The 25297-nt window shown below is 45.7% G+C and overlaps 1 protein-coding gene across 4 annotated transcripts in view; it reads right to left on the bottom strand.

Annotated features, from left to right (window-relative positions):
- Positions 1-25297, bottom strand: part of SHROOM4 (shroom family member 4) — a 431909-nt gene that overhangs the window by 11228 nt on the left and 395384 nt on the right. For all 4 annotated transcript variants that reach the window (XM_078663821.1, XM_078663822.1, XM_078663824.1 and 1 more), the window contains 3 exons: positions 8636-9376; positions 703-827; positions 329-611 (listed from right to left, as the gene is read on the bottom strand). In XM_078663821.1, coding sequence (XP_078519947.1) covers positions 329-611; positions 703-827; positions 8636-9376 — 1149 coding nt within the window. The remainder of the gene's footprint in view (positions 1-328; positions 612-702; positions 828-8635; positions 9377-25297) is intronic.

Raw genomic sequence — 25297 nt, 5'->3', positions numbered from 1 at the left:
CTGGTTTACCGCAAAGGCACTTTTTTGAGAATTGCCGTGCGGGCACGCCAGATGATGTCTACTCCCTGAGATCTTATACTATCTATAAATGAGTTTTTTTACAAACTTGACATATTTTTATTATGTGTATTTATGTACATGTATTTATGTACATTACCAATGGATTTTATTGGGATTCCCTTTTTGTGTATCTTAAAACCATTATGCTTATTGTGCTTTTATGGATATTACGGTATCCGAATAAAGTGTTTTGAACTTGAACTTGAGAATATAAAACTAGACAATCCCCCCAATAATGAAAGGAAATTAAAAAAGATAAAACGCCTACCTTTCTTGACCTGGGTTCTCATACGGCTTCTCCGCACTCCAATCCTTCTCAAAGTGCTCAGTCCAGGACTGCCGGTCACCCTTTGAGAACAACTCGCCCATCACCTCTGCGGTGGTCACCATGCCAGAGCCCTGGCTTAGCACTATCGCCAACGAGCGGTCTCTGCCGGCCACATCCCGCATCAGCTCCTCAGAGGTCATCCGAACACGAAGTCTGCGTGCAGTTTCAGCTTGGCAGTTTCCCTCCTCTTCCTCCTCCACACCCTCCTGCATGTGCCCTGTAGCTGTAGAGCAGGGGAGAGAATTAACTACCAAGATGTCTCACAGACCCGAACCTGTGACCATTACTGGCTTTCACAGCAAATGACAACTCACCAGGACCAGGGGACACAGACTTGTGCCACTCTTCAATGCAGCTGCTCAAAGACGACCGGTCTCCAGCTTCACTGCCCGTAGATCGGTCTACATCACCATTTAACTCAAAACGCCTTGTATCCAACCTAAAAAAAATGCAAACAAATCAGATAAAGAGGCAGCAATAAAGATGGAGAAAGAGCTGGCAGAGAGAAAGTACACATGCATAGCAGAAGAGATTGCAATTTCTGATCATAACAATTATGGCACGTGGTTACAAGGAATTTGACTCTATCGGCTTTAGATCAGAATTGACGGAGTTAGTGTTTGTGACTCATTGGTGATTTATTTTACCATTGCCTGTTCTGTGCATTATGAACTTAACAAAAAACATGCCTATCACAACTGGCAAAAAATGACACTTTGTTTCTGTAGGACAGCCCTGGCAGAGTTCTTTAAGCATCTCAAGCACAAAGTCAAACATCAAAGATGGTGCACACTTGTTGACAAAGTGGGGAAACTAGACCTGCTTCAGAGTACACCAGTGACCAGTGATCTAAGCACTATATTCACAGAAGTGTCTAGAAGTGATTTGGTTGTAGTGTGACGAGGCTCTAAGCCCTACCACCCCACTGCATGTTATTTCTCATGTTCTTCCTTTCTAGCAGACACACCTGAGCTCCACATCAGAAATGCTGCTCATCGAAGCACCAGCAACAACGCGATTAGCTTGTTAAGGTGACATTCTTATAGATGCGGAAGAGGGCTCACAGGTCTGACGGTAAAAGATATTTCCCCTGCCCCTAAATGTATTCATTTAATGTTTCTGTTATGCACAGGATGGTCACCAGAAGCAACTTTGTGATGCTAGTGAGTCTGCCAAAATTCAGTGAACTTAGGGGCCCATTACGATGGCATAACGATCGCCACCACCGAGCTGGCGGTGGCGACCATTACCCCACCGTAATGTGAAATACCCCCGGCCATTTTACGATGGTGGGGGGTATCGCGGCGGACGCAAAGTCTATCTGCCGCTTTTCCACTGGTCGTCATTCGCTCCGATTGCCAGCCGGGTGGATGTGGGTCACTAATATGGTGGTGGTGCCTAGCAGGCACCTATTAGGATGTGTGTGGTGAAAGGCCGTTCCATAGTGTCATGGCTTTGGGGGCCCGTTGTGGGCCCCCAGGGGCGTGGGGGTGCACTTGGGAGTACCCATGGTACTCCTCTGCAGTTCCCTGCACCAAGTGACAGGCACCGCGTGGTGCCTGCTACTTGGTGCAGGGAAAGGCCTGGCATGCGATTTTTACATCACAGCGGGTGCTGCTGTAAGCAGCACCAGCCGCAATGTTAAAATGCGGAATGTGACTGCCAGGGTGGCGGTCGTGTCCTAATTTGCGGTGCAGGACCGCCGCAAGTCTGGCGGCCGGTCCCAACACCGTGAGGATGGCGGGCATACTCAGGTCCGCCCGCCATCCTAATAGGTCCCTTAGTTAGCGTTACCCTCTTACCACCAAATTGGCCACTGTGAAAGGACATTAGTGAGGAACAAAGGTTTCTCCTTAGAGCTGGGTTTCAGCAAAGTCTGCGCAGCCATTGTTGTTTGGGACAGAGGCGGGATAACATGGTGTGGAATGGTTGGGAGAAGTGGAAAAGAAGGCCTCTATGAAGAGACTTGTCTTCAGAGGATGTATTTCTACCATAAGACATAGGTTATGAACTTCTCACGCCAAAGAGTGCCAGCATCGACACAAACTGTCTTGGTTCATTTGTGCTGATTATGTTGAATACACCAGGCCGCAAATACTTCACTCTAAAAAGGAACCAATGATATTTGCTCATGAAATATGCAGAATGCCTCACTATTGTGAACGGTATGCAACCTTCAGGTAACATGTCTGAAGGTGGTTGGTGCACTCAGCCTGCTCTTTTGCTGTAGTGAGTCGAAAATGAACTGTAGTGCTGGAAAGCAGGAATATTACAAACACACATTCTTGTAGGAGAATGTGCTGTACAAAAAACTAATGTGCTGTCTAAAAACACACCCACAGCTTGTTTATTTACCAGTAAAAACAGCACAGTCTGCTAAAATATTTATCTATTTTAAATACTGAATAGCTTAGAATTCAGGAGTTTCCTGAAGCGCATGTGACTTGTAGTTGATCCCAGGATGGAGTTGGGGTATTGCCACAATCGTGGACCGTGAACCCCCAGGGATCTTCCTTTGAAGCCTACACTAAATATAGCTCTGTTAACGGCAAGATGAAAATAATTTACACAATTGCCATTGTTGCTTTTCTGGTCTTGGGTTCACAAAGTAGAAATAATAATCTCGCTGCACACAAACCTTCAAAGAAAAGACAGCAAGATATTGTGCGCATTACACACAATTTCACAATACAGATCACAAGAAGCGGGCCACCCACCTCCATTATATCCTTCCCCCAGCATCCCTAACTCCACGGCCCTTCGCGTCCCAAGAGCTGCTATTCTTCAGGGAATGTTGAAATCTCTTGTAAATATTGCTAACTATAGGTGTATGTTTTGATGTCAGAACCAAGGCCAATCCCATCAAAGATCCACCCCCGCATCAAGAAACACGACCGCACACTGCCACCTAGACACACCCTAAGACACTTGGCACAAATACACACAAAAATCACAAAGATAATCGTTCAGCTATTTTACTGGACATCCCACGCTTATTCATGAGTCAATCAGTAAACCTGTTTGCCCAAAGCTATGTTCATTTACACATTTAGGACCCGATTCAGTAAACAGCTATGATCCAAAGTAAGTGTGGCGAGACGTGGATTAGTGGTTTTAAAAGGAAATTTCAGATTCACGGAATCACAATTTGGGGATTTTCACAAACACAAATCCACTTACTAATTCATGCTGAAAAGTATACATCCATAATGAATTGTTGATGGAAAAAGTGTAAAAAAGGGCATTACAGAGGGTGGAGGAGAGCGTAGTGATGCAGACCCATACCAACACAACTTTGTGGACATTCACAAATATTTCATTAAATTTCCCACATACAAAACAGCTCTTTCCTACAGAAGGGAGGAAACTGATATTTCCAGGGTGGATAAGGTTAGCATCATCATGCGTACCAGGTGGGAGGATAGACGCATGGGTTCCTCCATATGTAATCAGTAAGAGTAAGTCTGAGGGAGTGGGAGCCCGTGCATGTTCTCCATCCAGGCTGAGCAATATAGCCAGGTGGAGACCATGCTAAGGACACATGACTGTTTGGGCGATCCAATACGGCTGGCCAAATCATTATGTGCACTTAAGTGCACATATTTCCTCTTCCCGCTGCTCGGACAGCCCAGCCTCGCCCGCTCTAACCTGGCACACACTGAAAAATAAAATTTATAATAACATTGTTATTATCATTTTATTTTTCCTTTTTTGCACTGCAGAAAAGTAGTGGGGCAACGATCCTCCGCCTTAGCGGAGGAGCCGCTGCTGTGAAGGTGTCTCAATTATTGACACCTTAAAACTTGGGGTGGGTCAGCATGATGAAAGGTTTGACCAAAGCTGTATTGTGGCAACCTTTATTATTCGCAAGAACGGAACAGTGTGGAATACCAGACAATTTACAGAAAAAGAGCGAAACTGAGAAAAATGTTATACACATGGACAGGGACCAAGCCGCTCGTTGCACTGGCTGCCCCAGGCTGATCTAGGAAGCCCACAAGCCATGGCAGCTGAAATAGGATGTGCCCGTTGCCAACCGCAAGACCAATTCACAAAACAGTGGCTTAAAAAACTAATAATATCGATTTAAAAAAAATATCAGAAATCTATTTTTGGAGGCATACATATGGAGTAGTTGCCTGACTTTTTAATTATTCACAAAGAATCTCAGGAGAACTCCTGGTAATCTACAACAATGTATTCACCTGCAGTTCTTGAGGCCAAAATGTTCCTCCAGTAGGAGGAAACTCTTCACCAAGAAGCTATATGGAAAAGCACATAGAATTTTTTTTACGTTGTTTTTTCTCTCTGAAAAAACCCTTTACCCGCGGAGGAATGCTTTCCTCTAACTTCATGAAATACTAGAGTGTTCCCTTCTTTTTCGCACACATTAAGACAATTACTCACACTTTTCACAGTAATGTTACGTGCATTTCAAGAATGAGACAGTGCTTACAATACATTAGTGAGTATATGGTATTTCTATAGCATGAACCTAGCCAAAAGGCAGCAGAGGGTGGTACATGTTCTAAGAAGAGCATAACGTCAACGAGTAATAGGAGAGGAAGCTGGGTTGTCGACAGCTAACGCATTGTAATGTACTGTTCTTTAAAGAGATAAGCATTCAAATCTTTCTTAAATTTGAGTAGTGTTGGGCTGGCCTGATGGATACAGGGATGTTGTTTCAGATCCTGGGTGCATAAATAGAAAAGGCCTGTTGACTTGTTTTTTTCTTCTTCATCCTTCTTAGTCTGCAGTCCGATGGTGACTTGGCCGAGAACAACCAGAGATAAGGGGGGTGTTTGCTTCTGATGGATTAGTAAATGATGCAGCATGTTTTGAAGATGATGACGTCTGGAAAGAGGAGCCAATGGAGTTTCATCAAGATGGGGCAATGAGATTGTATTTCTCCAGGCACTGGATGATAAAGTGCAATGGCGTGTAGGGGTGCCAGTGGGGAGCTTGGCAGGCCAATAACTAAAGGATTACTAACATACATATGCAAAAGTATCAGGGCTTGAATAGCAATTCTGAAGTCATTTTCTGACATCAACGGCTCAAGTTGCTTCAGAAGAGAAACCTGTACCAGGAAGTCCTATCTTTTTTTAGCATTGTGTTCTTTGGGGGTGAATCCAAGTAACTTGACATTCGTGGAGAATTGGAGTTCAAAGCCTTCAAGGTTCATGTCATTGACTTAGGTTTGCACTGTATCTTCTTTGTAACTACATTTTTATTCCAAACCCTAAATTTATGACGTGGAAAACCACTATAATGGATTTTACATTGTGTCAATTCAAATTTACAATCGCAAAAATCCAACAATGTTGATTCTCTGAATCAGGAAGTGGAATATACTACGGTAACTGCATTTTTAGTACACCTAGGTTCTGCAAACTAATGTGTGAAAAGGGACCCTGTTCAAGTAAAGCTTCTCTAAAAATATCCAGAAGGACACAAACTGCAGAATTAAGGAGATATAATGCAAGCCACAAGAGAATATGAGATCGAAACCGTATACGTTTTTTGGGTTTGGTGCAGAAAAAAAAGAGCCTTAAATGGTTGTTTTCTTTAAAAAAAAATGTGTAACTCCTTTAAAATAACACCCACCAAACTCCTAAAAACAAGGCAAATAATCGTGGGAACAAAGATAAAGTTCCATTCTCATTGGCTGCTGCATTCCAAGTACTGTGCTGCTTTTTGTCAAGGCTATGTACAACACACACCCTTTTCTTCTCTTATCGACAGAGTGGGGATTTGAGCGGAAGAGAAGGAGTGGGCGGGATAATGAGGGGTACAGCACGGAAAGTGGCATAGAAGCAGCGGGAAGGAAGTGATGTGATGTGATGGAAACCTAGTCCTTTTCTTTTCCTTTGAGTAGAATACGTGCTTTTTTAAAAGTTTTTTTTAATATATATATAAAATATATATATTTATATATACACACACACACATATATATGCTGTGGAGTGGTTGAGTGTGCATAATATGTGAAAATAAATGCCTAATAGCACTTTATTTGGAGCAAATAAACCAATAAAACACACATTCTATTACTGCCGGCTGAACTGCATCCGACGCAGGGACTTTGATGCCATCTAGGATGAAGGACTGCGTGGTGGCTGTGGTCCTTCATGGCATTCACTTTCCTCCTGCTTACGACAGTTTGGGCAGTCAAGAATGGTGTCTGCAAAGACCGACATTTCCTGACAACAAAATCACAACACAAGGTGCAAAACACTACTTATCTTGGGAGCTTCCTAAAGGCAAAATGTTTCTTTGTCTGGAGTGTGGATAAGCCTTCAATGTTCTGGGCGGCGGCAAGAGGTTGTGTTCTCCACCTTTGTACCTGAATCCTACAGAGAAAATCTTGCGGAGCGACTGCACAACAATTTGAGTGTTTCTGGGATCGCTAGCAGACACAACATGATTGCAAACACAACATGGCAGTGCTTAGATGCGCTTGAATGTGGAGTTTCTGCCATTGAAATGACCTTCAAAGATACACCTGAGCATCACCCTGCCAAGTATGGGTCTCTGCATCATACACTGGAAAAGAAAGACCACAACACACCGTTGTACGATTGTAAATGGTTTCCACTGGTTTCATTAACAGCACATGGATCTTGCACATTCTATTGGCCTCCCATGAGTGAGAAGGTAAAAAGCATCATCCATATGTTAAGTAAATAAGGGATATACAAAAGTGGAGGTCCTGTTGATGGTAATAGCAACCTCTGTGTTAGGAAAAATGGTGTAGAGGCAGAGGACAAGAGTAATGAACTCTGTGGCGCCGGCTCAGTGATTGATTTCTTCTTCAATTTTCTTTCTTATTTATTTATTTTTTTGAATAAAAAAAAAAAAAAAAAAAGAATATGCCAGTGGCACAAACCAACACGCGCTGCACGGCTATCTATACGCACAAAGACCACCAAGGCGTTTTCCCCCCTCTCTGTACAGAGCTATGGAATACATTCCCATAGAGGTAAAAAGCCCCTCAACAATCCTCAATAAGACAGAAGAGAAATTAAAACCTTGTTTTTTTATTTATTTTTTACAAATAAGGGCAGCAGTTAAGCTCTATGATGCAAATGTTGACTGGTTTGAATATACTGCTTGCAATCCTATCCTCACATTCCTTTGGTTTCGACTAAAAGCATAAGCCAAGCTTGCAAGCCTCTAAGCCAAGCATGGAGCACACTCTCCTGGTCTCAGTGCATCACTAACATTCAACACTAACAGAACTGTCTCCTACCCACACCCAAAAGACAACATCTTCTGGCCAGCAAACACCAAAGTGTACTAGTGATGGCCACTGCGTCAGTACTTAACTGCACAGCCCGGAACTGAATTAAAAAAATATATATTAGTTTTATTTGGAAGTGGTCTATCTATGGAGTTAAAAAGAAGTCTCAAAATGCATTAACTAAAAGAATTCCATCAACAAGGAGACACAACTAACGTCCGGTTTTAAATGACAGTTGAAACTGAAATTCGGATATTGTAGGGGAAATTTTAGGACATACGGTCTCCGGCTGCAAAGGCACAGCACATCTGAAAACACACAACTGCTGTATCCTTCCAACTGGGTCCAGATGTAAGGGGGTTACGGGGACATCAAGAGGTCTCTTACTGGTATCCCTGATGGTTGAAGTAATGACCACCCTTTGTAAAAAGGCATTGACTGTACTCCATCTACCACCAGAAGTCTATCTCAGGTCTTCTAAGATTAGACAGGAGTCAGCCTACTGTAAAAGCTGTAGATTTTTTTTGTAAGTTGTTGCAACATGAGAGGGCCCTGAGGTCTAACTTGGCCATGATTAGATTCTACTCTACTCATCATGTGCATATCAAAGCTCTAAAAATGACCCTTGCTTTAAACATTTTAGGAAGAAAACAAATCAGCAAAGCTTACTTCCAGACATTGACCTGTGGAATCAGTTTAACCATACAGTCTTGTAGATTCACACGCCATGCATACTCCTGGATTCTAGTGATTGGGGTCAGAAGCACCACTTGTTTCTTCTCAAAGATTAAAGTCCATGGGAGTCACCCGTGAGTGTCTTTGAGTGCAGACCTCTCATGACATCAACCAAGATAGTCTCTGCACCCTGTTCTACTGTGAGATTCTTTTTGCCTAGGCCTGTGTCTCTACAGCCCTTGTCGGGGCAAAAGCATGCCAAGTAGAAGAGGAAGACGATGGAAGTTGTCAGGGGAAAAGAACATTATAAACATTATATAATTGCTTACCTTATTGCATCATCGTGGTTTGTGTCAATCACCAGAGGCCCTTCTGCTCTTTCTGGAAGGCTGTAGTAAGAATTGTGGGTGATGTCTTGCTTTGATGAGTGATTTGTGTTCATGGAGTTGCTGTATTCCTGTGGGAACTGGCAGTTCATTTGGGAAGGCTGGATGGCAATTGGCTTGAGGAAGCCTCCATGCATCTTCTCCAAGGGAAGGCTTTGGGAACGCTGCCTCGCGGCCTCCATATCACTCCTCCAGTGTTGTTCCTGCTGCTGCTGTTGTTGCAGTGGTACCACCTCAGGTGGCACTGCCTGAGATATGGATCCAGTGCTGGTGTCTGTGATGTTGTACAAGTGTTGGTGTGAGGCACGACGTATGCCTAACCTGCCCCAGTTTGGCGGAGGGGGGCGAGGCGGTCCTTTCTTCTTGACCACGCCCTGTGGTTCAGGAGGAGTTTCCTCTAGTTTCGCAAGAACCGGTTCTCTCCTTTCCCGCACTCTTGACGTTTGTGGCTCAAAGCTGATATGACTTTCGGAGAAGGCCCTCCCACGGACTGAAAGAGGAGGCGGCTCCACTAGGCCATCTTCATAAGCCGCAATGTCCAGAACTCTGACTGGTCGTTCACAGTCGCAAGAGAGGTCCTGCGATGATACGCTTCTGTAACACACAGGCCACTCGTGCTCTCTGTCGCATCGAGGCCTCAGCGGACTCGTCCTTTGAAAGCCAACCTTGTAATGGTTTATTTCACTGAAAAACAAAGAAACAATGTTAAGTTCAGGAATTGCTACACAACTGAAATATCTGGAAAATGCTGGTTTTCATTTGTTGCAACAAAGGAGCAGTTGACAGGAAACAATGATACTGGCCCTTTATAACACACAGGTTCAGTTTACTCTTATTCTACTTAGATTCATTTGAAAATAAAATCGAATTCATCACAACAGCACACTTTCACAAAAGAGACCTTTTCCACAGAACTGCAACTGAACTCAACCTTAATTTCAGAAATCAAAAGAGTTGGACCATTGTGGTGCTTGGTGGGAAACACGACACTGACAGTGAACTCTCAAAATTGACTTTGGAACTTTCATTTCTGGTGCATAGTGGCAAAAATATAAGCAATGTTCCAGAGGAGGAGTGGGATCATTCACTGACTATTTGCAGCATGTATACAGCAACTCACAAGCACGTGTATTTATTTGTATGTGTTTTTAAAACTGAACTAACCAAGTTTAATAATATTGCTAAGTCCTATACATGTGTTGCTACTTAGTGAACGCTATATCTTTATAATGTATTGTTTACATGTATATGTTGATTGTTTTCATTCATTAAAGAACCCCTAGAACACCTAAAAAACGGTTATCCAACTTCTTGATCTCATAATTAGCTCTCTTTTAGATTCTCAAAATCTCAATTCTGTAAGGATAGTGAAAACGGACAAACAACGTGTTGCTTTTGTAGTGGTCAGCGTGTATTACAGGTAAATGCTGGGCACTAACATGGGAGCCTGACCTACACCAAGTCCCTGGTCTGGTAGGTGGCACCAGCATTCATGCTCCATATAAGACCACCAGCATTCACTGCTCAACCCAAGAGATCATAGGACAATCGGCATGGAAACCAATGCAAAACAAAAAAAGCGGACCTGGGCTATTTTCCATTTTAGGCACAGGGCTTTTAAGCGAAATGTATCGACCTGCTAGCGACACCCTCCTGCACAGGTTCCGCCCCAGGCGTATCATGGTGGGTAAAGCGACACAGTCTACACTAGTGCACATATGCCAGAAATGGGAGCGTGCACCATTGCGTCAATGGAAGCCTACAAATTGCAGCCTTGTGCAAATCAGCCAAGTTCCTGGTGCAGACAGGAACGTCAAAGAAACAGATAGCGGGTCTGGTTCCTGTTTCTGTGCCGCGTAGTCTGCAGTATCTGCACTAAGTCGCCGGGCTAGGGAGGCGGTGCATGCGCTATCGACACTGCATTCTCGTTGTTAAACGGATGCACAGTAACTAGCTACGCCGCTTACGACGGAACACAAGCACAGACCAGTGCTGTGCCCCCACCCACCATGATATGGCCCTTGAATTGGAGACAGGAGTCAGGGCTCGAGTCGGGGTACCACGCGGGTAGACGGCGTGCCCCCACTTATTTTACTGGGAGCTCGATAACTATAAACTGCAACTGAGTGCAAGCCACCTTTCGTGACGTCACTTCCTGCAGTGACGTCAGCGTCCCCCCACTTCTTTTTTTAGGACTTGTGCCCTGACAGGAGTACAGTGATTGTTCGCTACTTCAAGCTTCGGGGTGCAGTCCGCACCCGTCACTGATATTTAGTTATGTAAAGGAATTTCAGAGGGTGTCCAAATGTCACCGATGAGACCGAAAGAATAACTGTGATGGGAAGGGGTGACCCCGGTGTGACCTAGGCCTTCATGCCCCTAATTAGCTTGTAAAATGCCTGTTCAGTCACTGCACTTTAATTAACACAGATACACCAATGCCTAATTAATGCTGGACAGCTGTGGGGTTAAAGGGCAGCGCCTGCTTTTAATACTTGCATAACCTGCTCAAGAGGTTTATGGATAAACCACTCCAGACAGACAGGAACATCCAAATTACATCACCTTGAGCACAGCAACAGGCATGGTTGAGAATATTTGTGAAGAGGGTGTGGCAATCTTTGTCCAGCAAGACTAGGGGGTGGGCAGCCTAAAAGTATTGACATACAACACCCTCCCTCCTAGAGATGCATTGGTTACCCAGATATGCCGAACAGCCCCCCTCCTCCCCACGTAATGTGTAAGCATTGCCGTCGGATTATAAGGAAGAAGTGTGGAACCAGGAACCCCAAAATAATTGATAATAAGTGACCAAGGTTTGCTATGACCTTTCCTCGTGCTCAGTGGCTGGAGGTGCGAGGTTCATGTACTGCTAGTCACCTCCTGTAAGATAGTCGAGATGTCCAGGAATGGGCAGTATTTCGAAAGGGGACTCAGATGGGGTGTCGGAGCCATCTCTCGTGGCTCATGTCTTTAGGAGACAAGCATTACAACATTCACGGCAGAACACTTGTTAGTTGAAAAACCGCCCTTTTAACATGTACCTAGCAAGTGTAGAGCTTATTTTAAAAGAACAATTTAATTCATTCATTAGGTCAAATCTTCAATACATTAAAAATATGCACATATTTTACATAAGTAAAGTAGCAAATGTTCTTTTCACATTTCCACCCGGGTTTATATCTAAAAAAAATTATAGTGACTCTTCACCAAGTGGCCGTGTGAAAGGCATGTGTTAAGAGGGAGCACCATGTGAACGGGCAGGTCTGCGCGGGTCATCTCACCACCTCTTTGAAATGTTCAAATGACTTGGGACCCCCACAAAAATTTGGTGACCGCGGCTCCTTCTCTGTGTGTAAGCCTTCGCCTGTGGGAAATACTGAAAATTGGCGTCTGTTTGCATTCCATCACTGATATATCTACACATGGAGGTCAGCGTACAGTTGCACATGCCTTACATGGAGACCTGATGACATCACAGTGATGCGCAAGGTCAGCCAACCAACAGCAAGGCCAACATCTGAAATGGACAGGCCTGCGAAGTTAACAGCTGCACTCCAGCGGTGTCTCCAACTCACAGAACCCTGAGCTTCAGACCCTGGCCAGGCAGGAGGGAGGGCACGAGGAAAGCTGGACTGGGAATGACTGCATCTTGGGTCCTAGACTAAGAGGGAATCAAGTGAAGAGAAAAAAGCTATCTTTGCCCAGCCATGCATCTCTACCAATCACCAACAAACATTCCATGGTTGGATGGAGTCTGCTCGGGTTTGGAGACCAATTGTGAGGTCATTCGCCAGATGGCTCCTACAAGCAGAACCGACTTTGTGGGTAAAGGTGCTGTTGATGTATAAAGGAGCCGTGTGATTGGTCTACAATTGGCCTGCAACCTAAGGACCCACTCAGACATCTCAAAGGAAAGGACGTCGCAGACGTCACAAGAGAGCTCAGCCCCGCCAACAGGTTCCATTTTCAACTTGTTGGACAGGCGGGTGTAACTTGTGCAGTTATGCAATTATCAGGTCCACCCTGAAGATGAGATTTCAGAACCTCTGGCGGAGGATTACAGAGGGAATTTACCTACCAAAGGAAGAGTGGGAACTTACCTGTATTATTTAGGCCCACTCAGGGCGGAGTGTGTAAACTGAGGGAGGATGAGACACAAACATACGGTGTGAGATAGCTGGTGTAACGACAGATCTCTCCGGTTGAACATCTCGCTCTGCTGGGCGGGCGGGCGGCCAGGCACACAAAGCCAAGCCAGGTTGCTTTGTGCTCCCAGCCAGTGCGACGGCTGACTCTCATACCAAGGGGAATTATGCACGGCATCAATTAGTTATAATAATAAATAGAAGGTATTTATAACTTGTTCCCACAAAGAGGGGAACAAAAACATTGTGCCTGCTACTAGCTACCAGGAAAAGCTTGCGCAGTGTCACAAGATGGGCTAAAAAGGTGCCAGCGCTTAGTGCCTGTAATGTCGTGGTAGGCGAAAAAGGCGTGCGCTTGCCCTGCACTAGAGAGAGCGCAAAAATCAGCACACCTAGAGTAAGACTAAAGCAAGGATACCAAGCACAGCTGCAGTGAAAATTTGCTATTTTTAAAACAGAAGCTGGTGTTAGATTAAATGGGCTGTAAATGTTGTGTGCATGCCGTCCCACCACCCAAGGGGCACGTGTATGCTTCATTCACAGTTTTCAGCTCCACATAGTGAATCAAGTACACTCCCAGTATCCGTGTACATTGATCGTTAGACGAAAAAGCTTATCCTAATCATAAAAACATAATTACAGTTGTGAAACCTGTTCATAGGGTCATAAAAAGACTTGGCAATATTGCCAACACCTGAGAAAGCACAATTATCGTTGAAGCTCCTAACCAGGTTCCAACTGAATATTTCCATACACTGTTGGATTTCACAATGGCTTTTGTTTTTATTGTAATTAAATTGGGGGAGCAATTCATATCCCTTGGTGAGATGCTGAAGCACGCTATAAATGGGTAGCACGCTCTACCGTGGGGGTACGCTTGCATGGAAGGGTGGTGGACTTGATGTGGGGCTATGTGGGAAGCGCACGAGTGAAAGGAGTAGACGTCTCCTCGTGCCTGGGGTTGTTGGCTGCATTAGCTGCTGCTAGAGGTAAATCTGTAGAGCCCATATGGGGTTGAGGTGATTACCAAAACCTTTCAAACCTCTTCCTGTGCTGGACACAGAAATGAAGACAACCACTTTGCAACCCCATTGGGTCTGGAGAGAACAGAACAGATCTGCCTACATGGTCTATATTACAAACATCACTTAAATAAATTGTTGATGTTGCTCTCACCTTATTTTTTAATACGTTAGAGTGTCCAACAAGTGATGGGGCGATGAAAGGGCCAAGGTAATATTGTGAGTCCACTGGGGGAGACCACCCGCCACCTAGAAGCCAACAAGGCCCAGGCTAAGGAAGGAATGGCACCTTTTGCCCACAAAGTCCAGCCACTTCAAAGACCTATTTTCACACCCTTGGCAGGACTTGGGAGGAAAGGGAAAGATGTGTAAACCCCTCTCCAGCCTTCTGAGATTCACTGCTGGTTTCATGAAAAGTTGTAAAAAACATGACTACAGTTGGTGCTTGGCTTGTCACAACTCCGCATACTACCGTACAATCACACCTCCACGATCACCTGGAGTGCCTGACTGGGTGAAGCATTGGATGGAACCAGTACGGCGGTCAGCGCGTACAGAAGGGAGTGCCCAATGAATGTTCATGGCACGGAAACATTACAAAGCTGTCTTCTCATTACATGTACAGCAGAACGTAAATTTAAATGGATGGATTGTACGTGAAAAGCAGCCAATAAATTGCGGCCTTAGCCCTTCCCAACAAATAAGTGTGGTCTCCTTTTTGAGGATACGGACCATTGACTGCCTGACGGCTACCACCGCTGTGACTGCCGACTTGTTACACACAGAACCAACAGCCGCTGCACAGTAAATAACCCAGCCAACCACAGCAGACCTGGGCTACACCGCTTTCAGCGAGCTGCATAGAATAGACCTGGTTTCTGAATCCATGGTCAGTCCACAGGGCTGCTTTTCTCCTTAGAATGGAATGCACAAATATGAAGTGGGCAAGACTTCATTACCTTCCACGAACACAGGAAATTCCAAAACCTTCAACCATATAATGACTTTCCTATAAAGAGCACTCCTCACAGCCTTATCTCTTCCTCCCACGTCTACCATCTACACAAAGGCGTCTCATCAGACTGGGCAGGCAATTTCCTAACGACGATGGGCGTTTACCAACTATGCCAACAATAAAAAGCTTTTTGTCATTTGCGAGTAAGAAGGAAGTTTGAAATTAAGCCATTTTACTGACAATATCCTAGAGAATACACCCTAACAGAGCCATCTGAATAAAAAAAGAAATATATTACATAACTTGTTTCAAATTCACAATAACACGTTCCCAAGAATTTTATATTGAGTGAAACTACTTAATTATTCCGATTACAGATATTAATAGGAAATGTTTTTGACTGTAGCAACTATGGTGTTCTTAGTCTGTTACAGTGACTATTCCTTGGAGGCCCACATGTGATCCAAATAGGCTCTTTGCATGGTGTAGGCAAAAAGGTTATGGATGGAAAATGTTAAATTATCCATAATCAAGGTAGAAATCCTCTGTGGTAGCATTTAATTAAATTATAAAGCCCCCTCTACAATTATAGGCTGGGACTCACTGAATGCACACAGCTCTCGTGCAAGGATTATTGAAGTCACACGCACAACCATGCCTTGCCCCCCCCCCCAAAAAAAAGCAAGGACATTTTTTACATTTAATTTAATTTCTTTTAGCATGGTTTATTCCATATTAATATGCTTGAGAAACGGGTTTGAAACAGGACCAAGAAAACTGACGCACTTGACAGACTCTTGCCATAGGAGACTTAAGCGAATAAACTGGGTGAACAGGTCTAAATAAAATATTTCATCATAAAACCATTAACATGGTTGGAGCAGTCTAACATATTACTTTGTCTTTCAGAAATAGAACCACATTTTGAAAAGCCCCAACATTGCCATAAAAATTTCGATTTTTGTATATATTTTGCTTGTGAATTAAAGAATATATTTCATAATTTGTGTAATTTTTTGATAAACAGTTGTTACTAATACTTTTGTCTATACACCATAAGCATTGCTTAGACCAGGGTTCCCGGCTTCCAACAGAGATTAAGTGGGGGCCCACCCAAATTAAAAGAACAGCTGGGCTAGATCATTATTTGCATTCTTGACAATGGTAGCCAATATTGCAACTAGTAGTAATTGGGCTACTCCGAGGTAACCTCCTCCCACCCTTCAAGACACAGCCCAAAGGTGCACATTTTTTTTTACTGGAACTTTTCTCACTTTAAGTTTCAAACTATTTACCTCAAATAGTTCCAATTTAAATTAGTTGAGTGAATATTTATTTCATGTGGCTATCCCCGAGGTCTACAACAACAACAAGGTGATGCAGTGACGAAGCTAGGGGGGGTGGGGGGGGGGGGGGGCAGAGGATGCAGTTCAGCCTAGGCGGCACTTTTTTGAAGGGGGACAGCACTTCACGTGAGGTCATTGGCACCACCCCCTGAAAGGCACCGTGTCTGTGGTGAGGCAGGAGGAGTGGGGGCTAAACAAGGGTCAGTGCTGAGGAGAGTGGCACGCAAATGATTGGTCATGTGATGGGAGGGTGGCGGGTGTGCAGGCAGTGCAAGAGAGGTAACCAGTAAGCAGGCAGCCACTTGCGAGTGAGCAAACAAAGTCGCCCTGCCCTCTGTCAGTCGCCTCCGTTTGTTGCAGGGGAGCTACCCAGTGCCTATGCACTTACCAGTAGTCCATGGCCATTGGTCCAGTCAGTGCCACCATAGTATTTTTGGTATATATGAAGGGCAGCAAACTCAAGGACCACTCCGGGCGACAGAAGTTTGAGCTTCGCCACTGAGGTGATGGATGGAATGCTTAAATTAATCTCTGTCACTGGCAATCGCCCAGGGCAGCATCTCAGTCAATTGTTTTTTGCCCACAATGCCACCTCAGTTTGGACCCAACTTTATGCAAATCAGTCTTGACCCGGCTTCTAATGGGATCAGTCCAGTCCGAACTGCCAAGCCAGGTCCTCCCTGGACCTGCAACAAGCATCCTAAGACCGGTTTCAGGGTATCACCACTCATCAAACGGAGCACAAGCAACCTAAGACTGGTTACGCCCTGATAAGGCTCATCAGCAAGGTATACCTTAGTTCTAGTGGCACAGTGAGCATGGGGCCCACTAAGGAGAAACCGGTCTTCAGTTGCTTGTGATCCAATTCAGAGAGTACCGCCCTGGCAGTTCAGGCTGGACTGTTCCTATTAAATCGGAGTCAAGAGTGATTTGCATATGGCTGGGTCCAAACTGGGGTGGGATGGTGAGCAAAAGAACAATGGACTGAGTTGCTGCCATGACTAATTACCAGTAGATGAGACTAATTCAAGCATTCCATCGATGACTTTTTTGTATACTTTAATGTGTCCTCGAGATCCGGTATAGCTCCCATCTTTGACGACTAACAATGGACAACTCTGGCCTTCTAATGCTTCCTGTAATAAATCTACTTGCATCTCCCACACTTTGTTGCTAAGTCTTTGTGAGAAGTTGGCCTGATAGGTGATGTTTCCAATTCTGGAACCACCGATTATCAGACCAAGCAATCCCTTATGGTGTCTGGTTGTAAGTCAACCTTATTAGACAAGCTATCCTAGGGGTAGCATGGACTAAGCAGCCTAAAGGCTTAACTTAAGAGGTCGTGTTAAGCGAGCTGTTTTACCACATACAATCCTGTAATATCAAATGAAAAGACACCACACAAGTATATATTATAAAAATATATGTGTTTATTACTAAAAACAATCCCCAGTATTCTTTATGAATAAAGGGGCACAAGCGTTAAATCAAAAGCACAGTTTAAACATACAAAGTTGCACAATTATGGATGAGGGCGGGTGGCCACTCAAACCATATACTAAACAAGTGGTATAAGAGATGCCACTCGAGCAGTGGTTAGGCCTAGGGCCTAGGGAATCGCTGGGAGCAGTCGGGACACGCAATGCTGAAGTCGGGAACGGCCCACGGGATTCGGGAGCAGTGCGGAAAGCGCACGCGTGCGCCAATGTTAACCAATGGTGCGTAAAAGTTGTAAAGTTAAAGTTTAAGGACACTTCCGCTGAACCTAGAGGAACAAAACTTAAGACACAGACCCTAGTGATGTGTACCAGTGTGGGAACACCGGCGGAGCAAAGTTACCTCACCCACAGGAAGCGGGTGCATAGGGTCGAAGTTGAGTCGGGTTTCGTCACGCAGGCTCTTGGTGCTTGAAGCTGAAAGGGCTGCAGGCGGGGTGAAAGAGAAGTGTCCGGTGGAGTCCAAGGGTGGACTCAAGTCGAAAAGTACCTGAAAGCAGAGGGGACAGAGTCTGGGTCACTCAGCAGTGACCAGGGTGGAACCAGGACGGAACCAGGCAATGTCGGGCGCAATCAGGTGGTCGTCGAGGTGCTTCTCTCCGCTGTCACGTGGGCTCTGGGGCATCTGCGACGTCCAAGAGCAGGTCACGATCTGTCCCACGCAGGCTCTCGCCGTCGGCGCTGTCGGCTTCAAGATTGGAGCAAACAACACTTGGCAAAAGCAATCCACGCGGAACCGGGAGATTGCTTCTCACTCGAACCAGGAAGGTCAGAGTGGGGGCTCCTTTTCAGGGGAGCTGGTGTAGATCTGGAGCAACCAGATTCACAAGCTGTATTCGTAGTTTCGTCGGCACAGGGACCACTAGCCAGCTGGCAAGTGACCGGGCCAATGCGTTGAGCCAAATGGAGCAGAAGGGCCCCACGCAGCACTCGTCGAGTGTGGAGGGCTGAACTTCGTTGCAAGAGTGGCTCAGGGTTGGGGCTTCTCAGACCCCGGTGTACAGCTTCGAGGGTCACTCGTGGGCTGCACGGTCAGCGTCTCGTGGTCAATTCAAGATGGCGTGCCCCACGCTTCCGGTCGCCTCCACGGGTCTCAGCTCTGCAGGGACTGTGGATCGGGCTGTAGGAAGGCAGGCAAGCTTGATCTCGTCGATCTCAGTCGCTCGAGTTCCGGCGGGAACTGCGACAAAGTAGACGTCGAGGGCTGCATGGTGCCTGTTTACACAGGGTGGTCACTCCTTGACCACAAGGGAGATTCTTCGGGCTTCCACGTTGAGTAGGAGGTCCAAGGGTCCAGAGTTTCGTTTCTTATGTTTCGTTCAGGAAATCTAAAGTGCATTGGCACTGCTCCCACTCTTATTCGAATCTGGGGGGCGTGATTACCTGCTAGGTCCCCTCCTATGGGTGGGACCCAGGAAGGGGGTGGATACACCCCTTTCCTTTGATCCAGGCCGCCCTGGCACGAGGGCTGGAGTGCCCCAGAACCGGTTTGGCCGGATCATGCAAGGGGCAGCCTTGTGCGCCCCAAGCAGTGTCTGGTTTCTTTCAGACCTCCCTGCTACAATCCACTATCTCCTGTCTGGAGGGTGGTAAAACCCCCCTGCGACAGGAAACCCTTTGTCCAGGCCCCATTTGGCTGAGTTTCGGTCAGCTGCAGGGGTCCAGACCCGTGTCTGTGGCAGAGGCATCCATTTTGTGGATCTAAGGCCCTTTTAGAAATTAACCGCATTTAAGTAAAGTAACATGTCTCACCCCTCTAGAGGGGTGGAATGCTATCCCCGTCGCCAGAACTGGCGAGGGGATAGTATTCCAAATCGTATGACACCTTACACGACATGTTTTGATAAAGCCAAACCAAAGATGCTATATAACCGCGAGGATTATAAGGCACTTAAGAGTATATGGTATGGCATTATCCTGAAACAGCTTAGGGAGTTGTTCCCGACAGCTGCAGACAGGCTCAGCTCATGCTAGAGCTCCATCTCACATGAAACCACGCACTCTGCCTCCAGGATTGATGAGGCCTTCCATAGGAGTGGCTCACAGGTTTATATGTGTCCAGATATAGGTTTAGATATAGGTATACTATATCTAAGCAAGGGGTGATTACACCACCTTACCCCAGCTGAGTGATCAGCCAGTTGTGTCAATTTAAGAACCAGCCAGGGGTGGCAAAAGATATGCTGCAGCCCCTGGTAGGCCTTGGTGGCCCCTATGCCCTGGGCACCTATAGTGCACTATACAGGGGCTGACAAGGAGTCCATTTCCAATTGGGTTATGTGCCTATAGCACATGTATCAGTAATTTAGTGAGAGAACAGCAGGCTGGGGGTCTGATCAGCAGGCCCACAGCCTCAGTAGTCGAAAACCAGTGAAGCAAAAAGCAAAAATTTGGGGTGACCATAGGATAGCAGACCCTACTCTCCTACAGTCTTCAACAAGAACTCCCCTTCAACACTCTCAAAAGAATGGTTAGTCCAGCTCTCCTGGAAATGTACTGCACATTTTACTGACATCTTCCTAAGGACCCCTCTAGACCTGCTCTTTAGACCCATCTCCTATAGGAGCCCCACAAACTACGTAATATAAACATACACACATTGCAGACAATAGGATGCATCCTTACCGGTGAATCACAGTATACATATGGTATTTACTTCAGAAAGAGGTCTTGTGTGTTGCAGAGCACCGCGAGCAGAGTTTAAATGAGCTCCACCTTTGATAATACTTAATAAGAACCACCATCAAGTTTAATTCCACTATGCGTCGTTACACAAATGGCAACTTAACAATACAAAACCATAAAAAGTCAAAGGGCTAAAGAGGAAAAGAAAAATAGAAGCCCAGCAGGGAAGCAAAAAGATCCTCCATTCCTTGTCCCAGAGCTAAAGCTCCAGTGAGTAAAATTAAAATAATAACTGAAGAAGGTGGGATAACAATGCCCACAGCTAATGCATCGTTACTGCGCTGGGCTGCGTGCCCAGGCATCAGTGGGGGTGTGCCCCTTGTGTTTGTCGGCTTGTCTTAATGGAGAGCAGGTTGTTCTCAGGCTAGTTCATAGAGTGCTAGCGGGTTGTGTTATCCCTATCAGATCTGGCATTGACCATGCCGTCACGTGACCCACACTTGATATTTTTGCCCGCCTCTCCCGTGTGGATATGTATCCAATACAACGAAGGAGGAGGCAAACATGTGAGGCAGGTGCAGAGTGGTGAAGTGTCTAGCAATGAAGAAGACATACAAGAAGCGGGGGAAGGGTGGCTGCTATGTAGGAGACAAGCATATGAGGTGTGTAAGAAGTGACCATGCCCTGCCTTGTTCCACTCCAGAGAGGCATCCAGCACATCTATGGAGAAGATAAACACAGAAAGCGAGGGAAGGTGGCCTTGCCCACTCCCTCCAAAATGCCTCCAGGTAGGTACCGGTCACAGCTATGACAGAGGCAAGTAAAAAGGGAGGGGAACCAAGCCACCATCCCAGACTGGATAAGTATCCAGTACAGCTAAGGATGAGAGAAACACCTTAAGTGGGGCAAGGGATGCCTTGCCCACCCCCTCTAACTTGATCCCGGATACGTAGCCAGTATAATTCTACTGATACGAACCCAGCAGGCGAGGAAGGGATATTCCTGCCCTCCATCTTGTCTGTATGATTATCCAGGATAGCTATGGAAGCGGCAAACACGTGAGGTGGGGAAGGCCTAACCAAGCACCCCGTATCCTGTCCAGATGGGTGCACAGTACAGCTACAGAGGAACAAATCACAAACTGGGGAATGATAAACCATCACCCCAAAATAAAGTATATTTGAAAGAGGAGAGAGGTCTAGGTATCGATAGGCCGCAGCACACATTGGACTGATTGCAACCGGTCCTGGTTATAAACCTTCCACTGACTTATTTTTCTAAATTAAATGACCAGACCATACGTTATACTCTAGAAACTAGGTTCTAATATTAACCACTTATCCCGCTAATCATTTGTACCTATTATTCACACTGATTAACTTTAGTACTTACTAGCGCCTCTCTGCTCTACCAACAATGCGTCCCAATGGAGTAGCATGCTATGCGTCTGCAAAGGGCTTCAGTGCCATGTCAGGGGTAGTAAGCACTACATAAATAAACATAAAATGCCCAGAACAACAATGCACTGGAACAGACATTTAAACGTCGGATCTAGCAGAATGGGTGGTCAATGGCTCAACATGATTGGCAGCTACGGCATGGACAATGGAAAAGATCAATTTCTAAATTGAAAATAAAGAGTCAATGTTGAGCGGTAACTATAGGTACAAATATTATGTCACTATCCAATACCTGTATTTGCCGAAATATCTGACAAGATATATAATGCTGCAGCTAGAGCAGCAGCAGGAGTTTTGAGGTTGCACACATCATTATAATCCTCAGAAAGTTACACTATTTTGAAGTAAGGAACTGAACACAAATTCCTGCATGAAAAAAACTTCCAATTACCTTTAAAAAATGAAAAAGCACACAAAGGGTAACTCTCACTAAAAAGACGGAAATAAATCGAGCCTACAGACAACAAGCAGCATGCCCCAGAGACTGAATCATTCATTCACCAACCACCCACACAGATCAAAGCCTCGACTCTTTGATACGTGTCTCACTGCAAGCTTCAAGGTTTTTTTAAGGTTAAAAACTTGAGGCATGTCCTACTTTTTGCTTGAAGCCACATACACAAACATTCAGGTATTTGAACAACTGTCATTCAACGTGGAATATCAATCAACATGCTTTAATTGCTATACTCCTCCGTTGCACTTTGATACAGCATTATAACCCACGGCTGGGGGCAATACTATATGCTGGAGTCCATAAACCCGATTTGAAGTTCTGAGTCACAGACTAGTGCATATAGCGAAGATAGGGACTTTAACAACCGGTATAGCCCGAAGCAGCAGGACTACAAGTCCATGCCACCCACTCAGGTTGGAATGCACTAAATTTAAAAAAGAAAAATGGGAGAAACACAAACTTTGTAGTGTTTGAGCAGAAGGTCTAATCCAGCCATTATTGGGTCTAGGCCATCCCAGTGAGTTCCATGGAGCTCTCAACATTCTATATTCTATTAAGATTGAAAGGTGTCATATTTGGTTCCATCAAACTGTAAGGACCCAGAAATACACTGGAAATGTTAAAAGTATGATGGAAAATCACTGCAATGGAAGAGCTAGAGAAGGAATGCTACTTTATCATTGCCGGTTGAGGCTCAGACCGGTAAAAAATATATGTTCTCTACAGAGGAGGAAGATTGTTACTTTGCAGAGAATTTCTTAAGGATTTCTCAGCACTAGAAAGGACGAAAAGGCAACCAGAAAAGCGAATCTCCAAAATCTGGCCCGTCACTCTGGAGATAAAAGTCTGATAATGCCTCCCTCAGGGTACCCATAAGGGTCAATTAGAGCAGCTTGGAGCCTAATAACATTGGGGCAGAGGACTAGGTGTAACTGCGTCCCTGCGGACCTGTGGGATGTCTGCTTGATCCCAGTCTCTGGCAATGAAAGAACTGCAGGGACTGCTGCAGTGGAGGTGGGACCTTGCAGCGACCATGTGCCAGCCACTGGTTGAAGCCTCAGAAGGGTAGGCAGCAAAGGAAACGGCTGGCCAGGGCTTGAAAGGCCCAAGGAACACGCTGCGACTCTGCTTTTTTTAAAGCGTTCAAGGGCAGAATCAGGCTTTCCGCCAAAAAAGTTACGACATCAAATAGCATATCCATTAGGGAAGCCTGCACGTTCCAAGAAAAATCAGTGGTTCACATCCATGCATGACGGCAGAGCACCATACCAGCACCCAACAACTGCTCCAAGCAGTATCCAGGCCAGCCCTAATGGCATTTTAGATGCATTGTGGCTGTCTTGATTGGTCCCTTGGGTCGCATGTATAACAGCCTTCGAAGTGGACTACACTGATTGACCTGAATGCCAAACTGGTGGAAGAGAGCATTCTCTGTCCGAACGCCTCAATCCTTTTTAACACCCTGTCTGGAGGAGTCCTGGGGAATGCATGAAGGTTGAGTTTGCTGGTGGAAGCTTGGACCATTAAAATCTTAGGAGTCGGGTGCTGCATAAGAAAGCCCCAACACCGGTCTGTAGTGCCGGGTAACAGGTCTGTTAACCAGAAGGCAAGAGCAAGGCTTCACCCAAGGACCTATAAAGATGTCAGTCAGGGTTTCATTAAATGGAAGCAAGGGCTCGGATGAGGCTTGCCAATGCTGCAAAACTTTAGTGAGGGCATTTGTTTAGACTTTAACTGAAGCCAGCTGTAGGTCCAAGGCCACAGATGCACATCTCATCCCCGTGGCCAATGATGCACCCTTTTCGGTTGGGGTTCAACGGGCGAAACCAACCCTGTGTCGGGTGAGGTACCCAGCCCACCTGGCCTCTTGCAAGTTGTTATAGATATCATCCTTATCATAGTGTGGGGGCAAATCATACCCCTCATCATCAGGTTGATCAGAGTCCGAGCCGAAAGAGTGATGAATCGTCTGAAGAAGGCTCCATGGAAGAGAAGTGTTTAGTCTGAATCATAGTGTACGGGAATCAGCTTAACAGGAGTAGAGACAAGACAAGACCCCAGTCGTGGGGTCAAAGCAGGTGCAGCTCAAGGTCAGACACCGAAGTGAGCAGATATTTGTCCTCCAGAACCAGTGATGTCAGGATCAGCGTCAGTGGAGAAGGAACCGGTCAAAATCTTGGGGCTGGAAGGAAACTTAGCACCACAATCAGCGCGGAACCAAAGGTTTGAGGGACACAGACAGCACAGAGGATGGCTCTGACCCCGACAGGAGACCCCGATGGATCCTTGGGTCCCAAAGGTGTGTGAAAGGGAGTCAAAGGAGTGCCAAAAATATGCAACAAGGTCTCAACCTGCTGCAGGATCGCTGATAGGGGGGGGACTGTGCAGTTGAACAATTGGTACCACAACCGGATTGAGATCAGTTGGCACCTTGACACCCTCCGGACTTCTCTTTGGACAGAGAATGGTGGGTAGGGGTTGACTCCCGCTTCGACTTCTTATGCTCGTTTTTCAATTTGGACTTCCGGATAATGTTGATATGAAGCAGACATCACAAAGCTGATCTGTCGCTGGAGCAGCATCGACAGCAGGAACGCCCTCAACTTGATATCGGGGCTTACCTGAGGTCCATGACTTCTTTCAGGGTCCGGTTACATACAGCTCCAATTCACTGTCCCGATCACCTTCGGGTGCATAACGGCACAGTCTTCGCAAGACTTTGAGTCATGCCCCGACCCAAGCACCAGAGGCACACTTCATGCGGGTCTGTCACCGACAACTGTTTCTGGTAGTCACGGCACGGTTTGAACCCTATTGTAATCGGCAGGAACATAGTTCTATTGTACACTGGAAGATTTTGGAAGGAATTCACTAACCGGCACAAAGGGAGCGGAGTTCCGGATCAGAGTTTGAAGGTGTGGAAAAAAGGAACACACATCAGCACGGAGGGGTGAAGCCTCTATGCAGGTCCCACCGCCACCTCCATGTCGACATGGAGCAACATGAAGCCATGGAGCGCCTCGTGAGTGACTATTGTAAATACCTCTGGCTCCAGTCTAGTGCCTGGAAATATTCTAAAGGAGAGGAATCTGCCAT

This window comes from Lissotriton helveticus, chromosome 10, assembly GCF_964261635.1.
Source record: "Lissotriton helveticus chromosome 10, aLisHel1.1, whole genome shotgun sequence".
Taxonomy (NCBI): Eukaryota; Metazoa; Chordata; class Amphibia; order Caudata; family Salamandridae; genus Lissotriton; species Lissotriton helveticus.
This window is presented reverse-complemented; position numbering and strand designations above follow the sequence as displayed.